At 42.4% G+C, this 25,297-nt stretch overlaps 1 protein-coding gene across 4 annotated transcripts; it reads left to right on the top strand.

Annotated features, from left to right (window-relative positions):
• On the top strand, positions 1–25,297 carry Fbxw2 (F-box and WD repeat domain containing 2). 4 transcript variants are annotated; one of them, XM_057754541.1, is made up of 8 exons: positions 1–52; positions 154–262; positions 5,665–6,174; positions 14,719–14,913; positions 17,144–17,277; positions 19,805–19,891; positions 21,139–21,308; positions 24,696–25,297. In XM_057754541.1, the coding sequence occupies exons 3-8, from the start codon at positions 5,685–5,687 to the stop codon at positions 24,982–24,984; spliced, it is 1,365 nt and encodes a 454-aa protein (XP_057610524.1). In that variant the 5' UTR covers positions 1–52; positions 154–262; positions 5,665–5,684; the 3' UTR covers positions 24,985–25,297. The 4 variants fall into 4 exon arrangements, with proteins under 4 accessions (XP_057610524.1, XP_057610523.1, XP_057610525.1 ...); XM_057754540.1 differs by lacking the exons at positions 1–52; positions 154–262 and adding an exon at positions 282–535; XM_057754542.1 differs by lacking the exons at positions 1–52; positions 154–262 and adding an exon at positions 288–535 and having other exon boundaries at positions 5,757–6,174.

Raw genomic sequence — 25,297 nt, 5'->3', positions numbered from 1 at the left:
GAAGCCGCTCCCCTGTGAGGCTGCGGACCTGGAGCAGCGGCCGCAGGTCCAGGTTTGTGTTCGCTATGGGCCGGGCCGGGCTGGGCAGGGATCCTGGACGCCGGCGGCGTTGCTGACCCGCTGCCTCGGCCTGTCTTCTCCCTCTCCCCGCAGGCGCCATGGCTGCGGAGCGGACCCGGCCGCTGCGACGCTCTGGTGGCCCGAGCGCGCCTAGTCGGTGTGAGCCCGGCGCGAGGTCCCGGGCCCCGGGGCGCTCGCTCAGGTCAGTGCCGCGCGGAACACGGCTCCGGGAGCAAGGGACCGAGGGAGCCACGAGCGGGCTGAGGGATTCGGAGTTCATTTTAAAGACAGGAAATTAGATCTAAGTTCCTGCCTTCTGGTGCCTCGGTTTCTCTAGCTGCGAAATGAGTTAACACTGACGCCCCAAGGCTACCAGTTTGATGAAAGATGAAGTGTGGACAGGTGGTTTGTAAAATACAGAACGTTGTAGAGCGTGTAGGAAGGCACCGTGCTTGTGGGTATGCTTTGGAAACAGGTGTGTATTTGGGATGCTAACAGTGACTGCATTTATTGAAGGCTTATAATGTGCCAGATACGCGCAGAACGCTTTAATCTATTTAATCCTCACAAACTCTTGTAGGTAAAGCAGTACCAGGCTACAGTTTACAAGTGAGGAAATGTGCTTGAAATACATGAGATGATTGGTCCATGGTTACCCAACAAGTGAGATTTCAGAGCTCATGTTTTATAAACATTATTTGAAGTTTTTCAAAGCGGCTGTGACTCCACTAGTCCCAGCAGTCAGGAAGCTGAGGCATGGGAATTGTGAACTGGAGAACAGCCTAGGCTGCATTTCAAAAGCCTGTCTCAAAAAACAAACAAGAAAATAAAAACAATTTTCTAAATCCCACAAGCAGCGAGAGGAAAAGAATTTAAAAATAGTGTATCCATTTGGTTTTAAATACAACTGATGTATGGTTAAAAGGGATCTCATCCCTATTCCTTGTCTTCCTAGTTCTCCCTGGAAATAACCTGTTTAATCAGTTTCCTGAATATTCACAAAATATTTTTGTGTGCACATATGCACACATTTTCAAAACATCTGACTCTTTTTTTTTTCTTTTAGTTTCTTGAGACAGGGTCTCTGCATAGCTCTGGCTGTACTGGAACTCACTATGTAGATCAGGCTGGCCTCAGAGATCCCCCTGTCTCTGTCTCTGAGTGCTGTGATTAAAGATGTGCACCACCATGCCTGGCCTGCCTCTGTGCTTAACTGGTTACTTGGTAGGAAAAGGGGGGCAAGGAGATAACATTCTGAAGAACAACAATATCTACCTTTTATTCTTTAAAGAAAAATTGTGTGTGTGTGTGTGCTTGAGTGCTTGAGTGCCTGCGTGTGTGAGCAATATAGGCCAGAGAACAACTTTATGGTGTCTGTTCTCTCCTTCCAACTTTATGTGGCATCTTTGTGTTTTACTGCTGTGAAGAGACACCATAACAACTCTTATAAATAAAAATATTTAGTTGAGGGGGCTCGATTATGGTTTCAGAGATTTGGTCCGTTAGGATGGGCATGGCGGGGTGCTGGCAGATGTGGTGCTGGAGTAGCTAGGAGTCCTACATCTTGGAGGCAACGGGAAGTCAACTGACTGTCACACTGAGGGAAGCTTGAGCAAAAAAGATCTTAAAGACCGCACCCACAGTGACACACTTTTTCCAACAAGGTCACACCTTCTAATAGTGCCCCTCCCTTTGGGGGCCATTTTCTTTCAGGTCATTAGGCTTTGCAGCAAGCACTTTTACCCACTGAGTCTTCTCATGGACTTCTCTTTTACTCTTTACCTGCACAAGTTATGGCAGAGCAGATGGAGGGAAAACATATTCAAACTTTGCACCCACAATGCTTTGCCTGTAAAATGTAGGGTGGAGACTGGGTACCATCGAGCTGCTGCTTCCTATGTATCTCTGGGAGAGCCTCTCTACCTCCTGGGCCATAGTCTTTACTAGTAAGGGCAGTAGTGCTTACATTTTAAAGGATCCATGCTAAAAAATTAAATGTGGCATTCACAGGCACTGCTTTAGCCCTTAAGGCCAACATACACCAAACTCAGGCTCCCATCTCCCAATTTAGGAATGCTTTCTGATACATTTTCAGAGCTTTGTGATTGTTTCTGTTACCGGCTGGAGAACAAGTCAGATGTTTGCATTGAGAAGGGTGAGAGGAGCAAGATAGTGAGGGGTGTGTGTAGAGAGAAGCAAGCACCTAGGAAGCAGCACCTCAAGTCAGTAACTGCCTTTCTTTATGGAATTAGACGCCTGGGAAGCTCAAGTGCTTGAGTTTTTCTTCAAGGTATGCAGAAACCTGTGATGAGATTATAGGACTGAAAATGATATTGTGCTAGTAGGTCATGTCCATTACAGCACTACTCAGCACTGCTCAAAGGCATCCTGCAGGCATTTATAGGACTGGAACTAAAGGTACTTGCTGGACGTCTTACCTCACTTGTGATTCTCACACTGCTGAAGTTGGGACAGCTTGTTTTACAAATGGAAGCTCAGACATTAGTTGAGTATTCCCATGATCACAAAAGAAGTGGTTGAATCAGCTAAAAAAAATCTACTGGTCAGTCTACCACTTGCTTCTGTACCCAGTGGTCCTGACTCCACACTAACGGGAAAGACCATTCTGAAGTTGGCTATTCCACTGTTGGAAGGAATGCTGTTGAGATCCCGTTTCCTGAGGCTTCTCCGTAAACCTTTGCTGCCAGTTTTCTAGAGGCTCTAAGAACAAGTTCAGTTTAGACCTGTGGCTTTAAGGAAGTCCCTCCAAAATTAGTTGGTTCTTTTAGAAAAGTAAAAGTTGATGAGTTTTAGTATTATGCTCAGAACAGTCAAATGATTTTAGACAGGCTTTGTGGCACACACCTGTCATTCTTGTCCTCAGCGGGCAGGGGCTCAGTGAAAAAGAAACTGAAAATCCGATGTTCAATAGCTCAGGTGCCCATGGAAACAAATGCTTTGTCTTGTGAATAGTTATTCTTGAAAGTAGGATTCTGGATGTGTTACAGAGGGTTTATGCTGGGATCAGACAGGAAGCTTATTTTTGAGATGAGTTGATGAAGTCGTGTGAACTGTTTGTTCTTTCAGCAGATGAAGAACTGGGTCTCTCATATAAATGGGTGCATCCTTTAGTCCTAGACTCCTGACTTTGAGTAGTCTTCAGAAGCCCAAGCAGTTAAGCTAGAGAGAACTGATTGAAATGTTCTGTTGCTTCTACTAAGATGACTTTGTGTCTGAAGTGGTCTTGCCAAATTAGGTGCTGGGAACTTGGTTTTTGCTCGCTTTCCATGGCAGAGTTGGAAGAAAGCTGGCTTTGTATAGCTCTAATCTAGGTAACATGTCAGGAAAGAAATTTATTTTCTTCCAGATTGAACTTTTAAATTTTTTTTTTTTTTTTTTGGTTTTTCGAGACAGGGTTTCTCTGTGGTTTTGGAGCCTGTCCTGGAACTAGCTCTTGTAGACCAGGCTGGTCTCGAACTCACAGAGATCCACCTGCCTCTGCCTCCCGAGTGCTGGGATTAAAGGCGTGCGCCACCACCGCCCGGCTTAAATTTTTTTTAATCAGATGGCAATCTTATCAGAAGAACCCCCCCCCCAAAAAAAAAAGCCGTGGCACTGTCTGAACATAATAAAAATCAAACTAAGTTCCCATGAACCTGTTACCCAATATTAACATCTATCAGTACAGAGCAAATAATTTTTATTGGCATTTTTTTCTCTTTCCATTAGTTTAATTCTCAGTGTTAATTTTAATGTTTATTTACTTATCTTTTTTTCAAGATAAGGTTTCTCTGTATGGCCCTGGCTGTCCTAGAACATACTTCATAGACCGGGCTGGCCTTGAGTCACAGAGATTTGCCTGCCTCTACCTCCTGAGTTTGGGAATTAAAGGACACACACACATATTTAACCCTCATTATAAAGAATAAGTTGGCCGGGCGGTGGTGGCGCACGCCTTTAATCCCAGCACTCGGGAGGCAGAGGCAGGAGGATCTCTGTGAGTTCAAGACCAGCCTGGTCTACAAGAGCTAGTTCCAGGACAGGTTCCAAAAACCACAGAGAAACCTTGTCTCGAAAAACCAAAAAAAAAAAAAAAAGAATAAGTTGACACACCTGTCGATGCTGAGCCTTTGTCCAGTTAGCCTTGGAAGGTTGATACTTTCTCAAAGATAAAATGCTATAATCAGATACACATAGTATCTGGAGATCTTATGACCAAGTTGGGATTCTTAGGTTTTTTTTCTCCTCCTCCATTGGCTCTTACAGTTCAGGCTAGGTTGAACTAACTACATAGCCAAAGATAGCCTTGAACCTTCTCCCAACCTCACCTTCTGTGTGCTGGATTATAGGCATGCCAGCAGCTGTGCTGATCTTTTTGTTTTTTGGGGGGAGTGGATGGGAGTGGTTTTAGGCTTTTTGTTTGTTTATTTGTTTGTTTTAAGACAGGGTTTCTCTGTGTAGCCCTGGCTGTCCTGGAACTTACTCCTTAGACCAGGCTGGCCTTGAACTCAGAGACCTGTCTACCGCTGCTGGGATTAAAGGCGCGTGCCAGCACTGCCCAGCTGCTCTGCTGATCTTGAAAGCACAGGCCTCTATTCTGCCACTTCACTAGCTTTGGAGCCACAGTGATTAACTTAGCTTCTTGTGCCTGTAGTTTCATTTGTAAAGTGAAGTCACATGTTTTCGGTGAGTGTCCAGATGATTATTTTTGGCTTTGTATATCTGAACTGTGGTATTGCTATATTGCCCAGGCTGGTCTCCAACTTCATCATCCTCTTAGGGTAGCCTCTGAGTGCTAGTATTATAGACACATTCCACTATGCCTAGCACTATGGGAATTATTAATTTGCTTTTTCTTTTAGGCTGCAAGAGCCCTCATGGCTCTCTAAGGAACATGATAGAGACTTGTGACTAGCTTATGTAAGGCTTCTAAAAGCAAACTGTGTACAGCCTTTAGTAGTCCATGTTCTATAGACAGTGCTGTAAGGGGGATGGCACACCAAAATGCAAAGCTTACTACACGTTTATTTTTCTTCTTCACATCTTTTTGCTTCAACATCTACTGTAAAACTAAGCCGTTAGTTTTGTAATTTTGGGTGGCACATCAGGTTGTGCCCAGCATAACTAATGCATAGGTCACAGCTCCATAGATTTGCTTTGTGTATGTCAGTTACATCCTGATGCTGTTCTTGTGACCTTATTTCCCAAATAGACTTTATTTAGTAAGGAGTCTGGTGAGGAAGCAATTTTGTGATGGATCGGATGGCGGGTTGTGTGCGGAGTAGAAGACATTCTTATGAATGTTCTGTAAATCTTTATGGGGACAATGCATGTGGCATGTATTAGACTTTAAAAGGAGCAAGTCACACACTGACATAAGTTCCTCTGACATATTTACTATATCACGATTTGTTAAAATATGTTTTCTTAGATGCATTTCCTTTTGTGTGCATGAAAACATTCAATGTAGTTAATTAACTGTAAAGTAACTAAGCATAAAATTGTAATGCATTTTTACACTAATTTTTAATACTTCGTTTATTAGCAGTCTTGCTTGACCAGTCTTTTTGAACAGAACTAATACAATATTTTGATGTGCCACAGGTAAATATTTCCATAACCTTATGGAGAGAAAGGACTTTGAGACATGGCTTGATAACATTTCTGTTACATTTCTTTCTCTGACGGACTTGCAGAAAAATGAAACTCTGGACCACCTGATTAGTCTGAGTGGGGCAGTCCAGCTCAGGCACCTCTCCAATAACCTGGAGACCCTCCTCAAGCGGGACTTCCTCAAACTCCTTCCCCTGGAGCTCAGTTTTTATTTGTTAAAATGGCTCGATCCTCAGACTTTACTCACATGCTGCCTGGTCTCTAAGCAGTGGAATAAGGTGATAAGTGCCTGCACAGAGGTGTGGCAGACTGCCTGTAAGAATTTGGGCTGGCAGATAGATGATTCTGTTCAGGACGCATTGCACTGGAAGAAGGTTTACTTGAAGGCTATCTTGAGGATGAAGCAGCTGAAGGACCACGAAGCCTTTGAGACCTCATCATTAATTGGACACAGTGCCAGAGTGTATGCACTTTACTACAGAGATGGACTTCTCTGCACAGGTAAGGACCTGGGCGAGTCGCCGGGGAGGGGAAGCAGTTTTCCTTCTCTCTACCAACTTACAAGAACTGATCCTTGTAAGCTCCCTCTTGAGAAGATCCAGCGTTGCCTATACGGGATATTTGTCATGGCACATTCCTCTGGGGAAGAGTCATTTTTCTAAGGGTTTGTGAGAAAAACTTCAGATAGTCTTCCCCCCCCCAAGACAAGGTTTTTTTGTGTAGCTCTGGCTGTCCTGAAACTTGCTCTGTAGACCAGGCTGGCCTCAAACTCGCTGAGATCCGCCTGCCTTTGCCTTCCAAGTGCTGGGATTAAAGGTGTGCTCCACCGCTGCCCGGCCAGATATTCTTTTAAGTATAATGTGAATCAGAAAGGTGTAGGTTACTTCTTACACTTCTCCTCTGTGTTTGTTAATTTTGTTTCTTATTTTATCATTTAAACACTTTTTTTACATTTAGCAAGAACATTTTGGGTGAATTATTTAACCTATGTTTATTTCCTTTAAAATGATGGGAAGAGACAAATTCCTTCCTTGGTCTAAAGTCCTGTAACCCTAAGAATTGAATGCTGAAAGTCTGGACATAGAAGCAGAGACAGCTGGATGTTTTTTAAACTAGGCATTTAAGTGACTGTTCGATACACCGTTCTGTACAGTCCACAAAGAATGATCTACCATAGCCGTACTTTCAGTTTTGAATGGGTTTATTGTCTGTTAGACTAAATAGCAATCAGTAGAATAACCATCAGACTGAGCACTTCAGACATCTAGCAGAGATGACTGGGAGAGCAAACACAAGATAACACTATCAAGTTGGGGGCTTACAAACCTCCAGCAGAAATCAACTGGTGAAGTCAGCCAGCTCCACCCCCACCCCCAGGCAGCCAGCTGACTTTACCAAGTGAAGGAGTCCAATTAAATAGCAACAGGTGATGTCATCAGATTGGGTGCTAACAGCATTCCCAAGAAACTAACTGGGGAGGTTGAGATAGTCCTTTATATTCCCAGTAGAGTCTTCTCTTCTCAGACAAGCTTCCCTGACTGAACACCTGCGTTACTATGCCACTGCAGGCTTTTTTTGTTTTTGTTTTTGTTTTTTGAGACAGGGTTTCTCTGTAGCTTTTGGTGCCTGTCCCGGAACTAGCTCTTGTAGACCATGCTGGCCTCGAACTCCCAGAGATCCGCCTGCCTCTGCCTCCCGAGTGCTGGGATTAAAGGCGTGCACCACCACCGCCCGGCCACTGCAGGCATTTTTATATTATGGAACAAACAGTAGTAATCTTGGTTGGAAATAGTGTACCTTCTAGCTTTTTTGAAGGATGTGGTGTTTTTAAAACCCTTAGCTGCTTCCTGTTTTTTTCTTCTCCCAATTACAGAGCCAGGGGTCAACTTGTTCTTGGACAAAGTGCCTTGGAAAACACTTGAAATACATCTGCTGAATGTCATAGTTGCTTTTCTTTGGCTGTGATAAGACACTATGGCCAAATCACTTCATAAGAGAAAGTATTTAACTTGGGGTTTATGAATCCAAAGTCCGTGACGGTGGCCATGAGCACAGCAGCAGGGAGGTAGGCAGGAATGGTTCTGGAGCAGCAGCTAAGAATATGAAGCAGACAAAGCTGAGAATGGCAGGGGCATTCGAGGCCTCAAAGCTCACCCTCAAATGACATAATTCTTCCAACAAGACCACACCTAAGCCAGACATGGTCACTCGGGAGGAAAAGGTAGGTGGATTTCTTTGAGTTTGAGGCCAGAATGGTCTACAAGAGCGAGTGCCAGGATAGGTTCCAAAACGACACAAAGAAACCCTGTCTCAAAAAACTAAAAAGGGGAGCCGGGCGGTGGTGGCGCACGCCTTTAATCCCAGCACTCGGGAGGCAGAGGCAGGCGAATCTCTGTGAGTTCAAGTCCAGCCTGGTCTACAAGAGCTAGTTCCAGGAAGGACAGGCTCCAAAAAACCACAGAGAAACCCTGTCTCGAAAAACCAAAAAAAAAAAAAAAAAAAAAAAAAAAAAAACTAAAAAGGACCACACCTAATTCTTCCCAAACAATGCCACCAACTGGGGACCAAATATTCAATCCTATGAGCCTATGAGGGCCATTCTCATTCAAACTGCCACACTGGAGTATGAGACAGAAGAGCCCTCACGAAGTGTACTTTTAACAAGCTTAAAGCACATGACAGTGTACCTACATAATATACATTATATATACAACTGTTAAAGTTTTAAATTTTATGTTACTATAGAATTATAATGGATGTGTGTTTCTACAAATGGCTCTGATATGTGTCCACATTTAGGCAGTGTAATTCCTTCTTGGCTGTGTGTGGAGTGGTTCTAGGAGTTTTTTGTTTGTTTGTTCTTAGATTTATTTACATGAGTGTTCTGTCTGCATGTATGTCTGCACACCAGAAGAGGGTATCAGATCTCACGGAATTAAAATTATAGACAGGTGGGTGCTGAGAATTGAACTCAGGATCTCTAGAAGTCAGTGCTCTTAACAACTGAGCCATCTTTTAAGTCCCCCAAATTTTTTAATTATGTATTTATGCATGTGTCTGAGTTTGGGTTTGTACACATTAAGTTCATGTTCCAGCAGAGGCAAGAAGTGGGCACCGGGTCCCCATTTGTGAGCTTCTTGACATGGGGTTGGGAACCAAACTAGGGTCCTCTGCAAGAACCTTGTCTTCAGCCCAGTTCTGGTTCTTACCAGCAGTCTTAATGCCTGTTTGCTTACATTGTGTACATTGTGTACAGATAACCATCATGTACATTGCTTACATCATGTACATTGTGTACAGATAACTGTTCAATCCAGAACATTTTTTAACAAATATTCCTGGAGTGCCAAAACTATAATTTTCACTTTTGATAAGTTCCTTTGTGTAAATATATCATGTAGCTGTTTCCATGTTGGCATATATTCAGGTTTTTGTTTCATGACTTCGTTTGCATCCCCTTCCCCTTGTGACAAAGGCTGGAATAGAATTACCAGTTCCACAAGTGTGACTGATTCTCTGCTTACTGTCTGCACGTGTGCTGAATTGCTGCTGTGCCCACAGCAGGTGCAAATAATCTGCTTATTAGTTAAGAAGTAACCTCTCAAGATTATTTTTAAATTGCATTTCTATATAAAGCACATGTTTTCCCATGTGGTGACTTAGTCTCTGAAATGCCAGGCACCTTTTCAGTTTAATTAGTCATCTGATTGCGGTATTTCATGGTTTCATGGTTTGGCTTGTCACCCTGAACTTGCTTTATGCTTTCTATTCTCCCTGTAAGTCTGATTATTGGAACATTATCATCCATTTTCCTGTGCTTTGATGTCCTTTGTAGTTGTAATACTTTCCAGTTGTATAAAGGCTGTAGCCTCTTTTTTTTTTTTTTTTTTTTATTAAGATTTTGCCGGGCGGTGGTGGCGCACGCCTTTAATCACAGCACTTGGGAGGCAGAGGCAGGTGAATCTTTGTGAGTTCGAGACCAGCCTGGTCTACAAGAGCTAGTTCCAGGACAGGCTCCAAAGTCACAGAGAAACCCTGTCTCGAAAAACCAAAAAAAAAAAAAGATATGGTATGGAAGCTGGGCAGTGGTGGCGCACACCTTTAATCCCAGCACTTGGGAGGCAAAAGTAGGTGGATCTTAGTGATGTGAGTTCAAGGCCAATCTGGTCTACAGAGTAAGTTCCAGGACAGGCTCCAGAGAAACCCTGTCTTGAAGAAAAAAAAAAAACAGCTATGGTATTGACTTGGCATTCCATACTTAAATACTGGCAGTGGGCTCATTGTCTTCACAATCCCATTTCTTTCTTTTTTGGTTTTTTGAGACATGATCTCTCTGAGTACCCCTGGCTGTCTGGAACTTACTATGTCGACCAGATTGGTCTCAAACTCACAGAGATCTCCCAATCTTTTTTTTTTTTTTTTTTTTTTTATGGGTGTTTTGCCTGTGTGTGTCTATGCACCATGTGCGTGTTTGGTAGAGGCCAGAAGAGGGCATTGATTCCCCTGGAACTAGAGTTATTGATAGTTTGTAAGCCACCATCTGGGTGCTGGGAATAGATCTCATGTTCTCTGCAAGAACAGCCAGTGCTAACTGATAAACCATCTCAAGCCTTGACTCTTAACTTCGAAAAATGTTACTCTGTGAGTATGAGTGTGCGTGCATGCATGTGCTATTTTTAAGCTAGGTCTTGATTTTTTAGCCTATGCTGTCCTGAAGCTTAGTACATAATATAGCTGGCCTCCAACTTGTAGCAATATTCTTTCTGAGTTTGGGGATTACTGGCTATACTCCTCTTCATCGTTTCTTTTCGTGCAGTAAAAGATCAGTTATGGGCTGGGGAGATGGTGAGTGGTCAAAGCACTTACCATGCAAGTAGAAAGACTGGACTTGGGACTCCCAGAACCAGAACACAGATACCAGATGTGTGTGGCAGCCCACTGTGATTCCAACTTCCTGAGGCACGCTGGTTGTATTAGCTAGTCATATAGTAAGCCCTAGGTTTGACTGAGAGACTCTGCCTCATAAGGAATAAAGATGGGGAGTGGTAGAGAAAGATTCTGGACATTGTCCCAAGGTCTCCACATGCAAACATACATACACATACACACCCATACATGTAAGAAAGAGGAGGAAAAATTCATTTATTTGTTGAAAAAATAAATGGGAAGTAATCCTCAAGCCCTCTAGCTACTTGTTAATATTTGTTAGTGGACCCAAATCTGTATTTTTGTTCGTTTTCAGTGCTGGCAATTAGAAATCCAGGATCTGTGCATGCTAGGCCTGTATTCCACCACTAAGCCACGTTCAGCTCCCAAACCCTGTATTTTAAGATTAGTTTTTAGGGGCTGGAGAGATGACTTAAAGGTTAAGAACACAGACTACTTTTGCAGAGGTCTGGAGTTCAATCCCCAGCAACCAAGCGCAAGGTGGTAGCTCACAACCATCTATAATGAGATCTGGTGCCCTCTTCTGACCTGCAGACATAACATGAATAGTGAATACATAATAAATCTTTTTTTAAAAAAGGAGGGGAGACTGGAGAGATGACTCAGTGGTTAAAAAGATTGGTTTCTAAATGGGTATATATTATTTTTATTATAATTCACCAGTTTTGCATTTAAAATTACATCATGCTTTTGAAATTGATCTAAAGTGTTAGTTGAAATTTCTAATGGCAGCATGCTTGAGACTTCACAGGTAAGAGAAATAAGTTAAAGAATTATAGATGTGTTTCTGTTATTGTGTCTCTTTTTAAGAATTATTATTTTTGCCAGGAGGTGGTGACACATGCCTGTAATCCCAGCACTCAAGAGGCAGAGGCAGGCAGTCTGTGAGTTCAAGGCCAGTGTGGTCTACAGAGCAGGTTCCAGGACAGCCAGGGGTACTCAGAGAAATGTTGTCTTGAAAACAAAAATAAACAGAAGAGGCTTGTTTGGTATGTCCTAGGCATACCAAGTCAGACCAAAAATAAAAAAGAATATTTTTGTGTATGGGGGGGACCTGGGGAGGCCAAAAATAGGTATCAGATCCCCTGAGCTCCCTGACCCACCCCTCACTTCCTTGTTTCTTTTTTAAAATATTTTATTCATTTATTATGTATATAGTGTTCTGCCTGCAGGCCAAGGAACCAGATCTCAATATTGATGGTTGTGAGCCACCATGTGGTTGCTGGGAATTGAACTCAGAACCTCTGCAGCCCATAATTTGTTTCTCAAAAACTTTAATTTTCACTTGGGTGAATAGTGGGATCCTGAACTTGGCAGTGAGATAGCATTACCAAAGAGAGTGATGGCCAGTGCTAACGATTGGCCTGGTCTGCAGGGAGATGATTCTCCCTCTTTTCTTAGTTTATTTCTGAAATGATGAGAGAAGAACTTAATGTACTTTGCGACATCAATAGACAACAATGTGAAAGCCACGTGGGAGAAGCAGGGCAGTTCCTTTGCTCAGAGGGTACACACGCTCCATCAGGAAGATGACTTAATGTAGGTGAAAGTCTCTTGAGGACTGTGCCAAATTGCAGTGCTTGCCTTTCCAGAGAGCAGTTTCTGTTCCACTGCAGTCTGTTTCTACCATGTAGGATTCACTGGTCACTTCTGACTTTGCAAGAGAAGCTTCAAGTCTAGATTTTTGTGAAATGTGCTTATTATTTTTCAGTATTAATCTTTATCTGGATTTTAGAATATTGTGGCTAGGTCATGTTCAGCCTGTGGTAACCTCTGGATTGAGTGAGAAAACCACTGAGCCAGCTCCCCAGCCCTTAAAATGGGAAATACCAGAATTAAAAGACTTGGAATGTAAAAGAACAAAGTGTGTCCTTTTGATACCTTGTTACATGTTAAAGTATTAACACTTTTGACAAACAGAATTAAATAAAATACACTTCATTTTTTAAGTTAACCATTGGAAACAAAATTATATGCTGTTTCTATTGGGCATACTGTTGCCGACCTCTGCTTCTCAAGAGTGTTACTGATGGTGGAGAATTGCCTGACAACCTTTTTAATTCCACATCTCTAAACTAGAATGCTTTCCTGTTTGTGTGAAATTTGTCTTTGTATGCTCATTTCTTAATTTTCTGTGGTGTTGGGATAGAACTCATAATGATCCCTTGGTGATCTTAAAAGTCTCCATCCTAGGGGGCTGGAGAGATGGCTCAGAGTTGAAGAGCACTGGCTGCTCTTCAGAGGTCCTAAGTTCAATTCCCAGCAAGTCTCCATCCAGAAGTGTCCATCACAAATCACCAGCAAACCCTGCCTCTCGTTTTATAGAGAGGAAAACAGAGACCTAAATAGCTGACAGTAAGGCAGCTTTCATTTCAGTGTCCTTGGAGTCTGTCCACAGGGAAGCCTTGCCCGCAGTCTTTTACAAGTGATGGTTAGACATCCTCCAAAACTCTGGCTCTTGACTAAAGATGGATTTTCCTCAGTTGGGATTTTTTTTTTTTTTTTGCCATAAAAGCATTTATTAAAAGGGGAGGGAGGGAGGGAGGGAGGGAGGGAGAGAGAGAGAGAGAGAGAGAGAGAGAGAGAGAGAGAGAGAGAGAAGAGAAAGAGAAAAAGAGAGAGAGAGAGAGAGAGAGAGAGAGAGAAGAGAAAGAGAAAAAGAGGGAAAGAGCCAGAGAAAACACGTGGCCACGCTGAAGAAACAGAAGAGAGAGAGCTGGGATTTTTTTTTTAATGTGTAGAGTGTATGTTTATGCCACATGTGTGCTTAGTGCCCTCAGAAGTCAGATAAAGGTGTTAAATCCCTGGAACTGGAGTTACAGATGTGGACGCTGGGAATTGAACCCAAGTCCTTCGCAAGGATAGTATTTGCTCTGAACCTTGGAGCCATCTCTCCAGCCCATGGGGGTGGGGGATTTTGTGGCTGGATTTGTTTAAACATTTTTCAGCTTTTGAAAACCAACCTGTTGGAGCTTTCCTAGAATACAATGTCCTAGTCAAAATAACTGTATTTAGTGTTTCTCAAAATGTCTTTTGTTGAGCCTCTAAAAGTAAAGTTTGAGACAAAATTTAATGATTAGAATTGCAGACTTAATAAAAACTCAGTCCTGAATTACCATCATGATTAGTATAACTTTTCCTCAGAGGCCATGCTGTGTCCCATGTGACTTGGGACTGGGAGCCCTGAAGAAAGAACACACACACACAGTGAAGCTGGGATCAGGTGGGGTTCTCCAACGACAGTAACCCAGAACCTTGGTGTGTTTATTAGGTACAGCACAGTGGGAGGGGTTCCTTGGTCTCAGTAGGAGGTGTCTTAGGCAGCCAGTCTCTGACTGTAAACAGCTGGGAGGAGGAAGCTGCAGTTCTGTCTTTCTGTACACACTGGTCAGTCGTTTGTAAACACTCATACTTCCAAGGACAGCTTTGCCATCCCTTTTAGCCTGTTTAACCGTTTTGCCAATTTACCATGGGCCAACTGGTCTTGGAGTTGACAGACCTTACATATTCATTCAAAAGTTTACACACTCAGGGCTTCCTCCACTTTTCCCTCCAGATTTAAGCTGTCTGTGAGTTGTTTGAGGGTGATTTATCCCTAGTGTTCATTGAAGTTCCTTGACATCTTTCGAGATGGCTTAAGAAATTACCAACTAGCTTATGTAAAAGCTACCCAGTGACCTGAGGCTCACCTTATTCCATTTCTGAATGAACTGTGCTTTCCTAGTCAGCAGTCCTTATTTATTCAGGATTGTTGGGCAGTGAGTAGACAGGCGTTCAAGTGTAAACATGCAGCCATAGGTAAGACAAACACTAAAGTCAATCTGAAAGCTCTGCTAGCCAGAGAAAGGACATGTTGCAAATAGAAGCATAAAGAGGTGACTTAGTCTAATATCCTACAGCCCAGAAGATTATGGGAAAAGATAAGCTTGCTTTCTGTCCTAGTATATTTAATGCCATTTTGAAGCCCAACAAATCACATTATTCTGTCTATGCTTTGGTTTTCTTAGCCTTAACGCAGAAGCAGCACTCCAGAGGGGACTGATTGTCCTTCTTTAAGGTGTCTGGGTCACACTAACCTTCCTGGTTTTTCTCTTCAAGGGTCAGATGACTTGTCTGCAAAGCTGTGGGATGTAAGCACAGGACAGTGTGTTTACGGCATCCAGACCCACACTTGTGCAGCTGTGAAGTTCGATGAACAGAAGCTTGTGACAGGCTCCTTTGACAACACCGTGGCCTGCTGGGAATGGAGTTCTGGAGCCAGGACACAGCATTTCCGGGGACACACGGGGGCGGGTGGGTTCTTCTTTTTCGAGGATCTTTACAATTACTTTACCCATGCCTATTAAGATCAAGAGTCAAATACTTTTTTTTTTTTTTTTTTGGTTTTTCGAGACAGGGTTTCTCTGTAGCTTTGGAGCCTGTCCTGGAACTAGCTCTTGTAGACCAGGCTGGCCTCGAACTCCCAGAGATCCACCTGCCTCTGCCTCCCGAGTGCTGGGATTAAAGGCGTGCGCCACCACTGCCCGGCAAGAGTCAAATACTTTTAAGGTTTTTTTTTTTTGCTTGCTTGCTTTAACCTGTGGTTTTCTCTTCTTTACTACTACAGCTATTTCGCTACATTTGGAATGATTTCCACAATTTTGCTTTTTCTAAGCCTTCAAAACTCTTTTATGACCCTATGTACTAGGAATAATTGTCCTTCTCTCCCAGATTATTTCTCTTTCTACACAGTCGCTTACATTTGCTTTTAGTGGATTCCATCCTGCACACCCAGATATTCAGACCACTCTATTTATTCAAAACTGAAAACCCCTTAGGCAGTAGTTCACAGATTATATTTACACAGAGTACATCCAGTTAGTACTTGGCTGCTAAGTGAGTAAAACAAGCAACATCCTGGGACTAACATGAAAGAAATTTCTGTTCTGGAATGTCCTATTTACACACATAATCATAGTGACTACCTTACCTCCTACTCTAAGCTCCGTAGGTCAGTGTGATTCGGCTTGTCTTGTTTACTTTGATAGCCTAAGTTCCTTATGTTGTACCTGGTGCTAATATTTCTTTGAACCTAACTCTTCTGCTACTAAACAACTCCCTTCAACTATCCTTATATATTTTTAAAAAATTTTAATCTACTCTCATTTATTTGTTTTAGAAGTCAATGGTCTATAGCTGGGTGTGATGGCACACACCTTTAAGAGGCAGGCAGACTCTATGTGTTTTGGGTCAGTCAGGGCTACACAGTGAAACACTGTCTCAAAAAACAAACAAACAAACAAACAAGAAGTCTAGTTTAATATGGATCCCATCCATTAAACAGAGTGATACACAGCATAAGGATAACACAGCTTCTAGTGATTTCATTCCTTACCAGTTTTGGAGGTCCTGCTCTAAAAATGTTCTTCTATTTCTTGACACTGCTATGGCTGTTAATCCATGCCTTTCTTGTCCCCTCTGCCTGGAGTGTTGCTTATTTTCTTAATAAGCTATATGCATTCTTCTTGTCCCATCTCCAATATTTCTTCTTCTAGCTCTGATAGAGTAGTCATCATCTCCAGTGTTGCTCTAGCAAGAGGTAACCTCTTGAAAAAAACAATTAGTCTCTCAGTTTCTGGAAGGAAGGGCCAGTGTCTTCATCCGTAGGTTACCAATGTCCTTTTGAGTTTAGTAGACATTTAAAAACAAATAATGGGCAGTAGTGGCACATGCCTTTAATCCCAGCACTCAGGAGGCAGAAGCAGGCGGATCTGGCCAGCCTGGTCTACAGAATGAGTTCCAGGACTGGCTTCATTGCTACTGAGAAACGCTGTCTTGAAAAAAAAATACTGAATATTCCCTGCATGTCCTGAACTAATGTAGTTGCTAGGTGTACAACTTGAAGAAATTTAGAAACTGTTAACCAAGTCTGACCTTTGAGATCCTTATTTCTCTCTGTCCTGGCCTTTCGGGAGCCCAAGTGTTCTGTAGCTTATTTTCTTCACACTGCAGGTTTTTTTTTTTAAAAAAAAAGATTTACCTTTTTATTAGACATAGAGAGTTCTACCTGCATGTATGCCTGCAATGCAGGCCAGAAGAGGATACCAGAACACATGGATGATTGTAAGCCACAAAGTGGTTGCTGGGAATTGAACTCATGACCTCCAGAAGAACAGCCAGTGCTCTTAACCTTTGAGCCATCTCTCTAGTCACCACACTGTGAATCTTAAAAGGGCTGCCTGTGCTGATGTTTTCCTATAAACCCTAGAAAGGGTTATTATCATTTCCATCACACTGAAGCTGACACAAACAGAAAAGAGTATGTTAGTTGCAGGCTTTCTCATCCTTAGGATAAACTATAATAATAACAGTTTTAAAATAGATTTTCTTTGTATCATAAATCTGCTGGTTGAATAGCTCAATTCTTAATGTGCCCTGGTTAGGAAGTTACCTATTTGGAGAGCTAGGAGAATAAATGTTATTGTTTTTACAAAGATCCCTTTACAGTGAAGTGTTTTCACTCTGACTGTGTTGTGTGCACTAGTGTTCAGTGTGGACTACAGTGATGAACTGGATATTTTGGTGAGTGGCTCTGCGGACTTCGCTGTGAAAGTATGGGCTTTATCTGCTGGGACATGCTTGAACACACTCACTGGACATACTGAATGGGTCACCAAGGTAGGAAGACCAGGGGATGTCCTTTGTATCTGGCTCCTCACTGGTGGGGAATGGAGGATGATAGACCTTCCATATATTGTAGATGAATCATGCAGAATAGATGCACTTACAGAGCATGCTGGTTAAGATACCTTCTTGATTCAGAACTGTAGTTTTCATTTTGAAGTGTTAGGATAGTAGTAGCACACACCTTTAATCTCAGCACTCAGGAGGCACAGGCAGGCAGATCTCTGAGTTTGCGGCCAGCCTAGTTTACAGAGAGAGTTTCAGAACAGCCAGGGCAACACAGAGAAAGCCTGTCTCAAACACCATCCCCAACCAAAAAAAAGTGCAGTGCTTATAAAATGTGAGATAGGGAGGAGCTGGGTGTTGCTCAGTGGTAGAACCATGTACAAGATCCTATGATCAAGCACCATTATGACAAAAATATAAGGAGAATAAAAGAAGAAAAATGAGTCTTTTAACAGAATATTGTGGTGTTCTCATATTCAAAACAAAATTGTTTCGAATGCAATATTAATGGTATACTTGTTGTGCAGACACACATTTCTTGAGCTTATTATACTCTTTTCCAAGAGGCTGAGGATGTAGGAGTAAACAAAATAAACCTTGGTCCGATCTGATGGATTTTAATGTAATAGAAATGGTACTATCAGAGGCTAAGAGCATCGCCTGCTCTTCCCAGCAACCACATGGTGGCTCACAACCATCTGTAATGAGGTCTGGTACCTTCTTCTGACCTTCTGGTATACACTCAGAATATTGAATACATAATAAATATTTTTTAAAAAATAAATGGTTACTATGTAGCAAATTCACAAAAAATGCTGTTTAATTGCAAATTAGTTCTGTGAAGGAGAAGTGTAGTGCAGTGTAAGAAAATCTGGGGAGTAATTAGGAAAAGCTTTTTGAGACAGACCAAAAGGTGGCTATGCCATAGCTGTGGAAAGAGCAGGGTGTGGTTTACATATGCATGTGCTCAGGGACAGGAAAGCACTGGAAGGCCAGTTCAGCCATGCTATAGAGGCCAGAGCTGGCCTCACGAAGAGGTTGTGGGCCAGAGTAAGGGTTGGTAAATACCAGAAGTGTATTGAGAAAGCTATTGAAAGTTATGATTTAAGGTCTGCTGTGATTTATGTATAAGAAACAATTTGTGGAAAGCTGATAGATTAGAGATACATACACATGGCTACGAGATGCCTATTTAGGTTTAGTCTAAGCAAAAGATGCAATGGCTTGGATTTGTGTGGCACTGCATGAAGGATCTATCTTTAATATAAAGTCACCTACAGTTATTCATTGTAGGTTAGAAAGAAGAGAGACTCAGAAATGCCTGCCAGGTTTTAGATTGGGTGGGCAATCTAAAATGTTCCCTGAATAGGTAAAAGTAAAGATAGGGAAGTTTGTGAGAAGATAGGTAACCACTGGACACACTCACTTATCAAACAGGAAAGTTATGTCTTAGGCAACCCTAGCAGGTGTGGACTCAGGATGATGCCTATGATGTGGACAAGTTCCTCCTCCCTTGGACTGTCATTTGCTAAATTCTTATGCACATTAGATAGATGTTGGGGCAGCATTGAGCAGAGGTGCCTGATGTGTGCTAACAGATCTTCAGGTCTCACTGCTCCTATATCTCAGGCTTCTGAATGGTTATGCTGATCTATTTAAAGATTCCTAGGACCTAACAATAGCAGGTGACCCCAAGTGCTGTAGAACTTTACTATTATTTGTATGGTTCTATTTCATCTTCACTGCCATTTATATGAAGTAAGGTCATAGGTTTTTTATCTCCTATCTTAAAAATGAGTAACTGAGAAACAGTAAGTCTGGTATAGCACATTGATTGGTAGCATGCTCATTTAGCATGTAGGAGGCTCTGGGTTCAGTCTCCAGCACTAAGGAACAGCACACGGGCTGCTCTGTTTTCTCCAGGGCCATGGTTAGCAGATCTCTAACCATGACAGATTGCAGGGTCTTAGTCTGAGCCTGGTGCTTTTCCTTTGTGGTGCACATGCTTCTGAAAACAGACCATGTCTGTCTACATCTGTGTGCAGTTCATGTTCCTTGTTTATTTGTATTTTTTTTAAGAACTGAGTTGTTTTAGGTAGCCCTGTTTGACATGGACTCACTATATAGACCATGCTGGCCTTGTTTTCACAGAGATCTGCATGTGCTGGGATTAAGGGCATGCACTACCACACTTGGCTCCTTACGTTTAAGTTACCTGTGGGGGGGGGGGTGTGCATGCGCACGCATGCGCGTGCTTTATTTATTTATTTATTTATTTAGTTTGGTTTTTGAGACAGGGTTTCTCTGTGGCTTTGGAGCCTGTCCTGGAAGTAGCTCTGTAGACCAGGTTGGTCTCGAACTCACAGAGATCCGCCTGCCTCTGCCTCCCGAGTGCTGGGATTAAAGGCGTGTGCCACCATCGCCCGGCTTCATATTTTAATTTAAAAACAATATAAAACTAGCATAGGAACAGAGTGGTAAGTTCTCTGTATAATATAGATGCTTATGCTTATAGGTGGTTTTGCAGAAGTGTAAAGTCAAGTCTGTCTTGCACAGCCCTGGAGACTACATCCTCTTAAGTGCAGACAAATATGAGATTAAGGTAAGTCTTTTCCCTCTGTAATTTATCTCACCAAAGGGGGAAAAATAGCATATAAGGAAAACTAAAAAGGTATAACAAAAGCTAGGCATGGTGACACACACCTTTAGTCACAGCACTGGGAAGGCAGAGGCAGGTGGATCTTTGTGAGTTCAAGGCCAGCCTGGTCTACAGAGTTCCAGGTCAGCCAGGGCTACACAGAGAATCCCTGTCTTGAGGATGAGGGGGGCGGGGATCCCTGGAACTTGCTAGCTTGCTGATGTAGCCAAATTGATGCACTGAAGTTCTGTGAGAGACCCTACCTCAAAAATAGGGTGTAAAGTGATTAAGGATGACACCAGCATCAACTCCTGGCTTCCGCATGAACTCACCCTTGTGTTATGCACACTGATGAGGAGAAAGCACTAAAAATTGTTTTCCACATACTTAGTGGTTGTTGTTTGATTTTGTATTTTGAGAGGCTCAGTCATGTAGCCCAGACTTTTCTCTTAAGGCTCCTACCTTTAATCGGGAGGCAGAGGCAGGTGGACGGAGAAACCCTGTCTCAAAAAAAAAAAAAAAAAGGCTCCTACCTTCCTCAGTTCTTAGATCTAAACTACAAAAAGAAACATTGATTTATTTCACAATTTACCAAGTATTTACAAGACACATGTTTTTTGAGACAGGGTATCTGTGTAGCCCTGACTGTCCAGGTACTTACTCTGTAGACCAGTCTGGCCTCGAACTCAAGAGATCTGCCTGTCTCTGTTTCCTGAGTATTGGGATTAAAGGTGAATATCATCACTGCCCAGCTGACACTCCATTTCCTTGCATTTTTATTTATTTTTTATTTATTTATTTATTTTTTTTTTTTTTGGTTTTTCGAGACAGGGTTTCTCTGTGGTTTTGGAGCCTGTCCTGGAACTAGCTCTTGTAGACCAGGCTGGTCTCGAACTCACAGAGATCCGCCTGCCTCTACCTCCCAAGTGCTGGGATTAAAGGCGTGCGCCACCACCGCCCGGCTTCCTTGCATTTTTAAACCACCTTTGTGGTAGGCATTATCTTCATTCAGAGAGGTTAACTATTTGACCTAAAATCACAGAAAATCAGGACTTAAACTTGTGACTCTTGACTAAAACACGAGTCTTGACCCTGCATTTTCTTTGTGTCTGTTAGCGGGTGCCACTTTTTTTCTTTCCCATGTTCAATAAATACTAGCTTTTCTTTATTCATATGATCAATCATCTTCCCTTTTTTTCCTTTTTTGGTAGATTTGGCCAATTGGGAGAGAAATCAACTGTAAGTGCTTAAAGACCTTGTCCGTCTCTGAGGATAGAAGTATCTGTCTGCAGCCAAGACTTCATTTTGATGGAAAATATATTGTCTGCAGTTCAGCGCTTGGTCTGTACCAGTGGGACTTTGCCAGTTATGATATTCTCAGGTAATGTTTCCTTGGTCCATGTGCTGTGCCTCTGAAAGTCTGTACAGTACAGTGGTGTAAAGAGAATATCTGAGCCGGGCGGTGGTGGCACACGCCTTTAATCCCAGCACTTGGGAGGCAGAGGCAGGTGAATCTCTGTGAGTTCGAGACCAGCCTAGTCTACAAGAGCTAGTTCCAGGACAGGCTCCAAAGCCACAGAGAACCCTGTCTCGAAAAACCAAAAAAAAAAAAAAAAAAAAGAATATCTGAGTGTGCACGTCAGTGTCTTCTTTTGGAAAGTACCACATCAGTTAACAGCGGGGTTGTATACACTGCATTCAGGCAAATGTTTTAGAAGCATGTGAAAAAGTGTCATATGCTGAGATCTAAACATCAAGGTTCTAATCTCTCCCTTACTCTGAATCATGAGCCCCTTCCCTTTCAGGAATCAAAACCTTATTCTGGAAAATGGGAGATATAGATGAGAAGACCTTTCCCCAACCTCCTTCAGGTCTAATATTTTAAGTTCGATTTCATCATCAGTTGAACTTATGCACTGTTATTTGGTCCTGACTCCCGGTGGAGTCAGTCAGTAAGTGGCCTTCTGTTGACTAGTGACTAGGTAAACTAGATTCACTTCCTTCCAAAGACATAAGAGTTTCAATGGCAATTTTTGCCCCACTGAATATTGTTGACCCCTTCCTAGGAACTGGAAGGGTTTTGGGGGGGGGGTTGTTTTTTAAAGGTTTATTTATATATTATATATATAATGTTCTGTCTGCATGTATGCCTGCAGGCCAGAAGAGGGCACTAAATCTCATTACAGATGGTGGTGAGCCACCATGTGGTTGCTGGAAATTGAACTCAGGACCTCTGGAAGAGCAGCCAGTGCTCTTAACCACCAAGCCATCTCTCCAACTCTGGAACTGGAAGTTTATGTTGACATGTTTGAGTGTTGTATGATAAATTGGAGAATTTACTTTGATTTAAAAAAAAAAAGTCTTGAATTTAGGCACCAAAGTCTTAGGCTCTTTGGCACCTCTCATGCCAAAGATCTGTTATTCTCTCCTATGGTCTATGTAGTTTTTGTCTAAATTTCTCAATTCTGTGCCTCAGATTTTTTATTTATAAATGAACCTAGTATAGGAGCTGAAAATCTTTATTATTAATAACTTCAGAAGCCCTTCATTAAGAAGGACTGTTTGAATTTGTCTAGTCTCTTGGATTGCACACTTATTAATAATTCAGTTAGTACTGTGTAGCATAGTTCATGAAACAATAGAATAAAAAATGGAATAGAAAAAAACTGAACACTGTCGTCATTGTTTCTATTATGACAAATACAGTCAAGGTCAGCTTATACAGGATATGATTCTTTCTAGTCCTCTAGTATGACTTCAATGAGCTCTGGCTCCCTGGTCTCAGCTACAGCCTCATTTGCATCTGAGTCAGAATTCAGGTTTCAGGCTGTCAGAATCACTTCTCAGGTAATCGTGCTTTGAGAAAAGGATAAAAGCAGCCTAGAAGTGTAAGGGCCCTATATTCTACATCTCCTAGTCCAGCATTCATCCAGCCATGGCTCTATTGTCCAGATAGCAGGCATAAGCCAAGGGCACCAAAACTGAGAAGGAAACTGAAAGAACTTGAGCCATAGGTGGTGGAATCTTGTAACTTGAGAGGTGTAGCAGGAGAATCTGGAGTTCAGAGTAATCCTGAGCTAAATAGTGAAGTTGAAGGTCAGCTACATGAATACTTGCTCAAAAAACCAAAAAATCCGTGAGATCAGAGTGAGTAAAGGTTACTACCAAGCTGACCATGTGAGTTTGATCCCCAGAACCCCAAAGGTGGAAGGAAATTGTCCTCTGACCTAGACACACAGACACACACGCATGCACGCGCCATTGTTTCAGTGCTTCCTACCCAGAATCCTGAAAGAAAGTTTTACTGATGTTCTAGAGTTTGGGCATACTAGCTTTAAGTAATGAACCTGAATGATTGTTTGCTGGTAGGAAGTGCTAGGTTTAAAGTTAAAAGCAGACATTCTGTCTCTGACTTTTTCCACCTCCAAACACAAAGAAAATCTTTTTCAAATCCCAGCACAAATCCTGCAGCCATGGTTCCTAGAACCTTTCTAGTTTTGAAGCTAACAAAACAAACAAACAAAAAGAGCACAAATGGCAGCATGTTGTGCACTTTAGCTGGAGAATGGCTGTGATGTTGAACAGCCCAGGACCCAAACTGCCAGTAGGGATTCCTGTTTGCACATCAGAAGAGGTCAGAACTGGGCCCTGCATCAGCATGGCAAGTCCTGTATTCTATTCTTCAACACTGTATTTTAATCTTGGAAACTAACTATTCACAACCTAGTTTCCACACACATCCTGCTTTGAATTGATGGTGCTGGGTTTACCACCCTCCCACCCTGTTTCCTTTTGGTCTTTTATATGAATTTTCTACTTTTCTGTTCTTTGTGCCTCGGCTTTATTTGTTATAAGGTATTTATTGAACACTTACCTGTGAGTCAGGCATTCTGAAGTACACAGAGAAGCAACAGAAACATTAAACCAAAGTCATGGAAATAACAGACCAAGAAGAGGGAAGACCAACATGCAATAGCCAATTACAGGGCTTGGTAGCTCAGTGGTAGACATCTGTCTAGTTTGTCTGAGGCTTTGGGGGCTTAATTCCCAATACCATAAAACAAACTAATAAGATATAATTTTTTCTTTCATTTTTTATTATACACAAAAATATCATTGACCAGATGGAGTGTTTAGCTTAACTAGATATATGCTGTTCTTTTTTTTTTTTTAAATATTTATTTATTTATTATGTATACAATATTCTGTCTGCGTGTATGCCTGCAGGCCAGAAGAGGGCACCAGACCTCATTAGAGATGGTTGTGAGCCACCATGTGGTTGCTGGGAATTGAACTCAGGACCTTTGGAAGAGCAGGCAATGCTCTTAACCACTGAGCCATCTCTCCAGCCCGATATATGCTGTTCTTGAATATTCCATTTGTTTTTTTTTTTCCCATTTTCAGCCCAGGTTATAGTCCATGCTCTGGTCTAGTTTTCACACCAAGGACCAGCAGTTTTTGACTATTTCCCTACTCTCATAGAATATTATCCTGGTAGGTTGGTTTTTTTTTTTCGTCCTGTTCCCCCTCCCCCCCCCCCCGCGCCCTACACACACACACACACCAACAAGGTTTCTCTGTGTAGCCTTGGCTGTTGTAGAACTCACTCTGTAGATCAGCTTGGTCTTGAACTCAGAGATCTGCCTCCCTCTGCCTGGGTTCACAGTTTCCTTTTTATGAAAAAAATCTTACTAGCTCTAAAGTTGCTTAGTTGTTTGATCTACAGCAAAGTTGCCTTCTGTTTCATGATTCTGAACTCTCCTCGTAGGGTCATCAAGACACCTGAGGTAGCAAACTTAGCCTTGCTTGGCTTTGGAGATGTCTTTGCCCTGCTGTTTGACAACCACTACCTGTACATCATGGATTTGAGGACAGAGAGCCTAATTAGCCGCTGGCCTCTGCCGGAGTACAGAAAATCAAAGAGAGGCTCCAGCTTCCTGGCAGGCGAAGCATCCTGGCTGAATGGACTGGATGGGCACAATGACACGGGCTTAGTTTTTGCCACCAGCATGCCTGACCACAGTATTCACCTGGTCTTGTGGAAGGAGCACGGCTGACACCTAGAGCTACCACCGCTGACTGACTTTGGGTGCCAGGGCTGCGGGTTTTGGGTGCAACGTCTGTGGCAGCCAACTGCATGAACCAAAGTTCTCACCTAAAGGTATCATCGCGCAGTGCACAATCACTTATCTCTGTTCGCCAGGGCTGGGGCGGGAGGGCTTGTTTTACTGACACACGCAGCATGCTAATGAGGTACACAGTGACTTACTTCATTTGTACTTAGTTACATTGGTCAGTATAAGAGGTTGCATTTTTGGGTTTATCTTTCTGAGTGGAATATGGAGTAAAGACAGTTAAATGATTCATTAA

This window comes from Chionomys nivalis, chromosome 22 (genome assembly GCF_950005125.1).
Source record: "Chionomys nivalis chromosome 22, mChiNiv1.1, whole genome shotgun sequence".
NCBI lineage: Eukaryota > Metazoa > Chordata > Mammalia > Rodentia > Cricetidae > Chionomys > Chionomys nivalis.
The sequence above is the reverse complement of the archived record's forward strand: the minus strand, read 5'-3'. Positions and strand labels throughout refer to the sequence as shown.

Excerpts from the sequence above, each read along its gene's own strand:
- Fbxw2 (XM_057754540.1), top strand. The coding sequence starts at position 448 with ATGAAGTGTGGACAGGTGGTTTGTAAAATACAGAACGTTGTAGAGCGT. Across the intron at positions 6,175-14,718 it reads AGATGGACTTCTCTGCACAG|GGTCAGATGACTTGTCTGCA; the intron begins GTAAGGACCTGG and ends TTTCTCTTCAAG. Across the intron at positions 19,892-21,138 it reads CAGACAAATATGAGATTAAG|ATTTGGCCAATTGGGAGAGA; the intron begins GTAAGTCTTTTC and ends CTTTTTTGGTAG.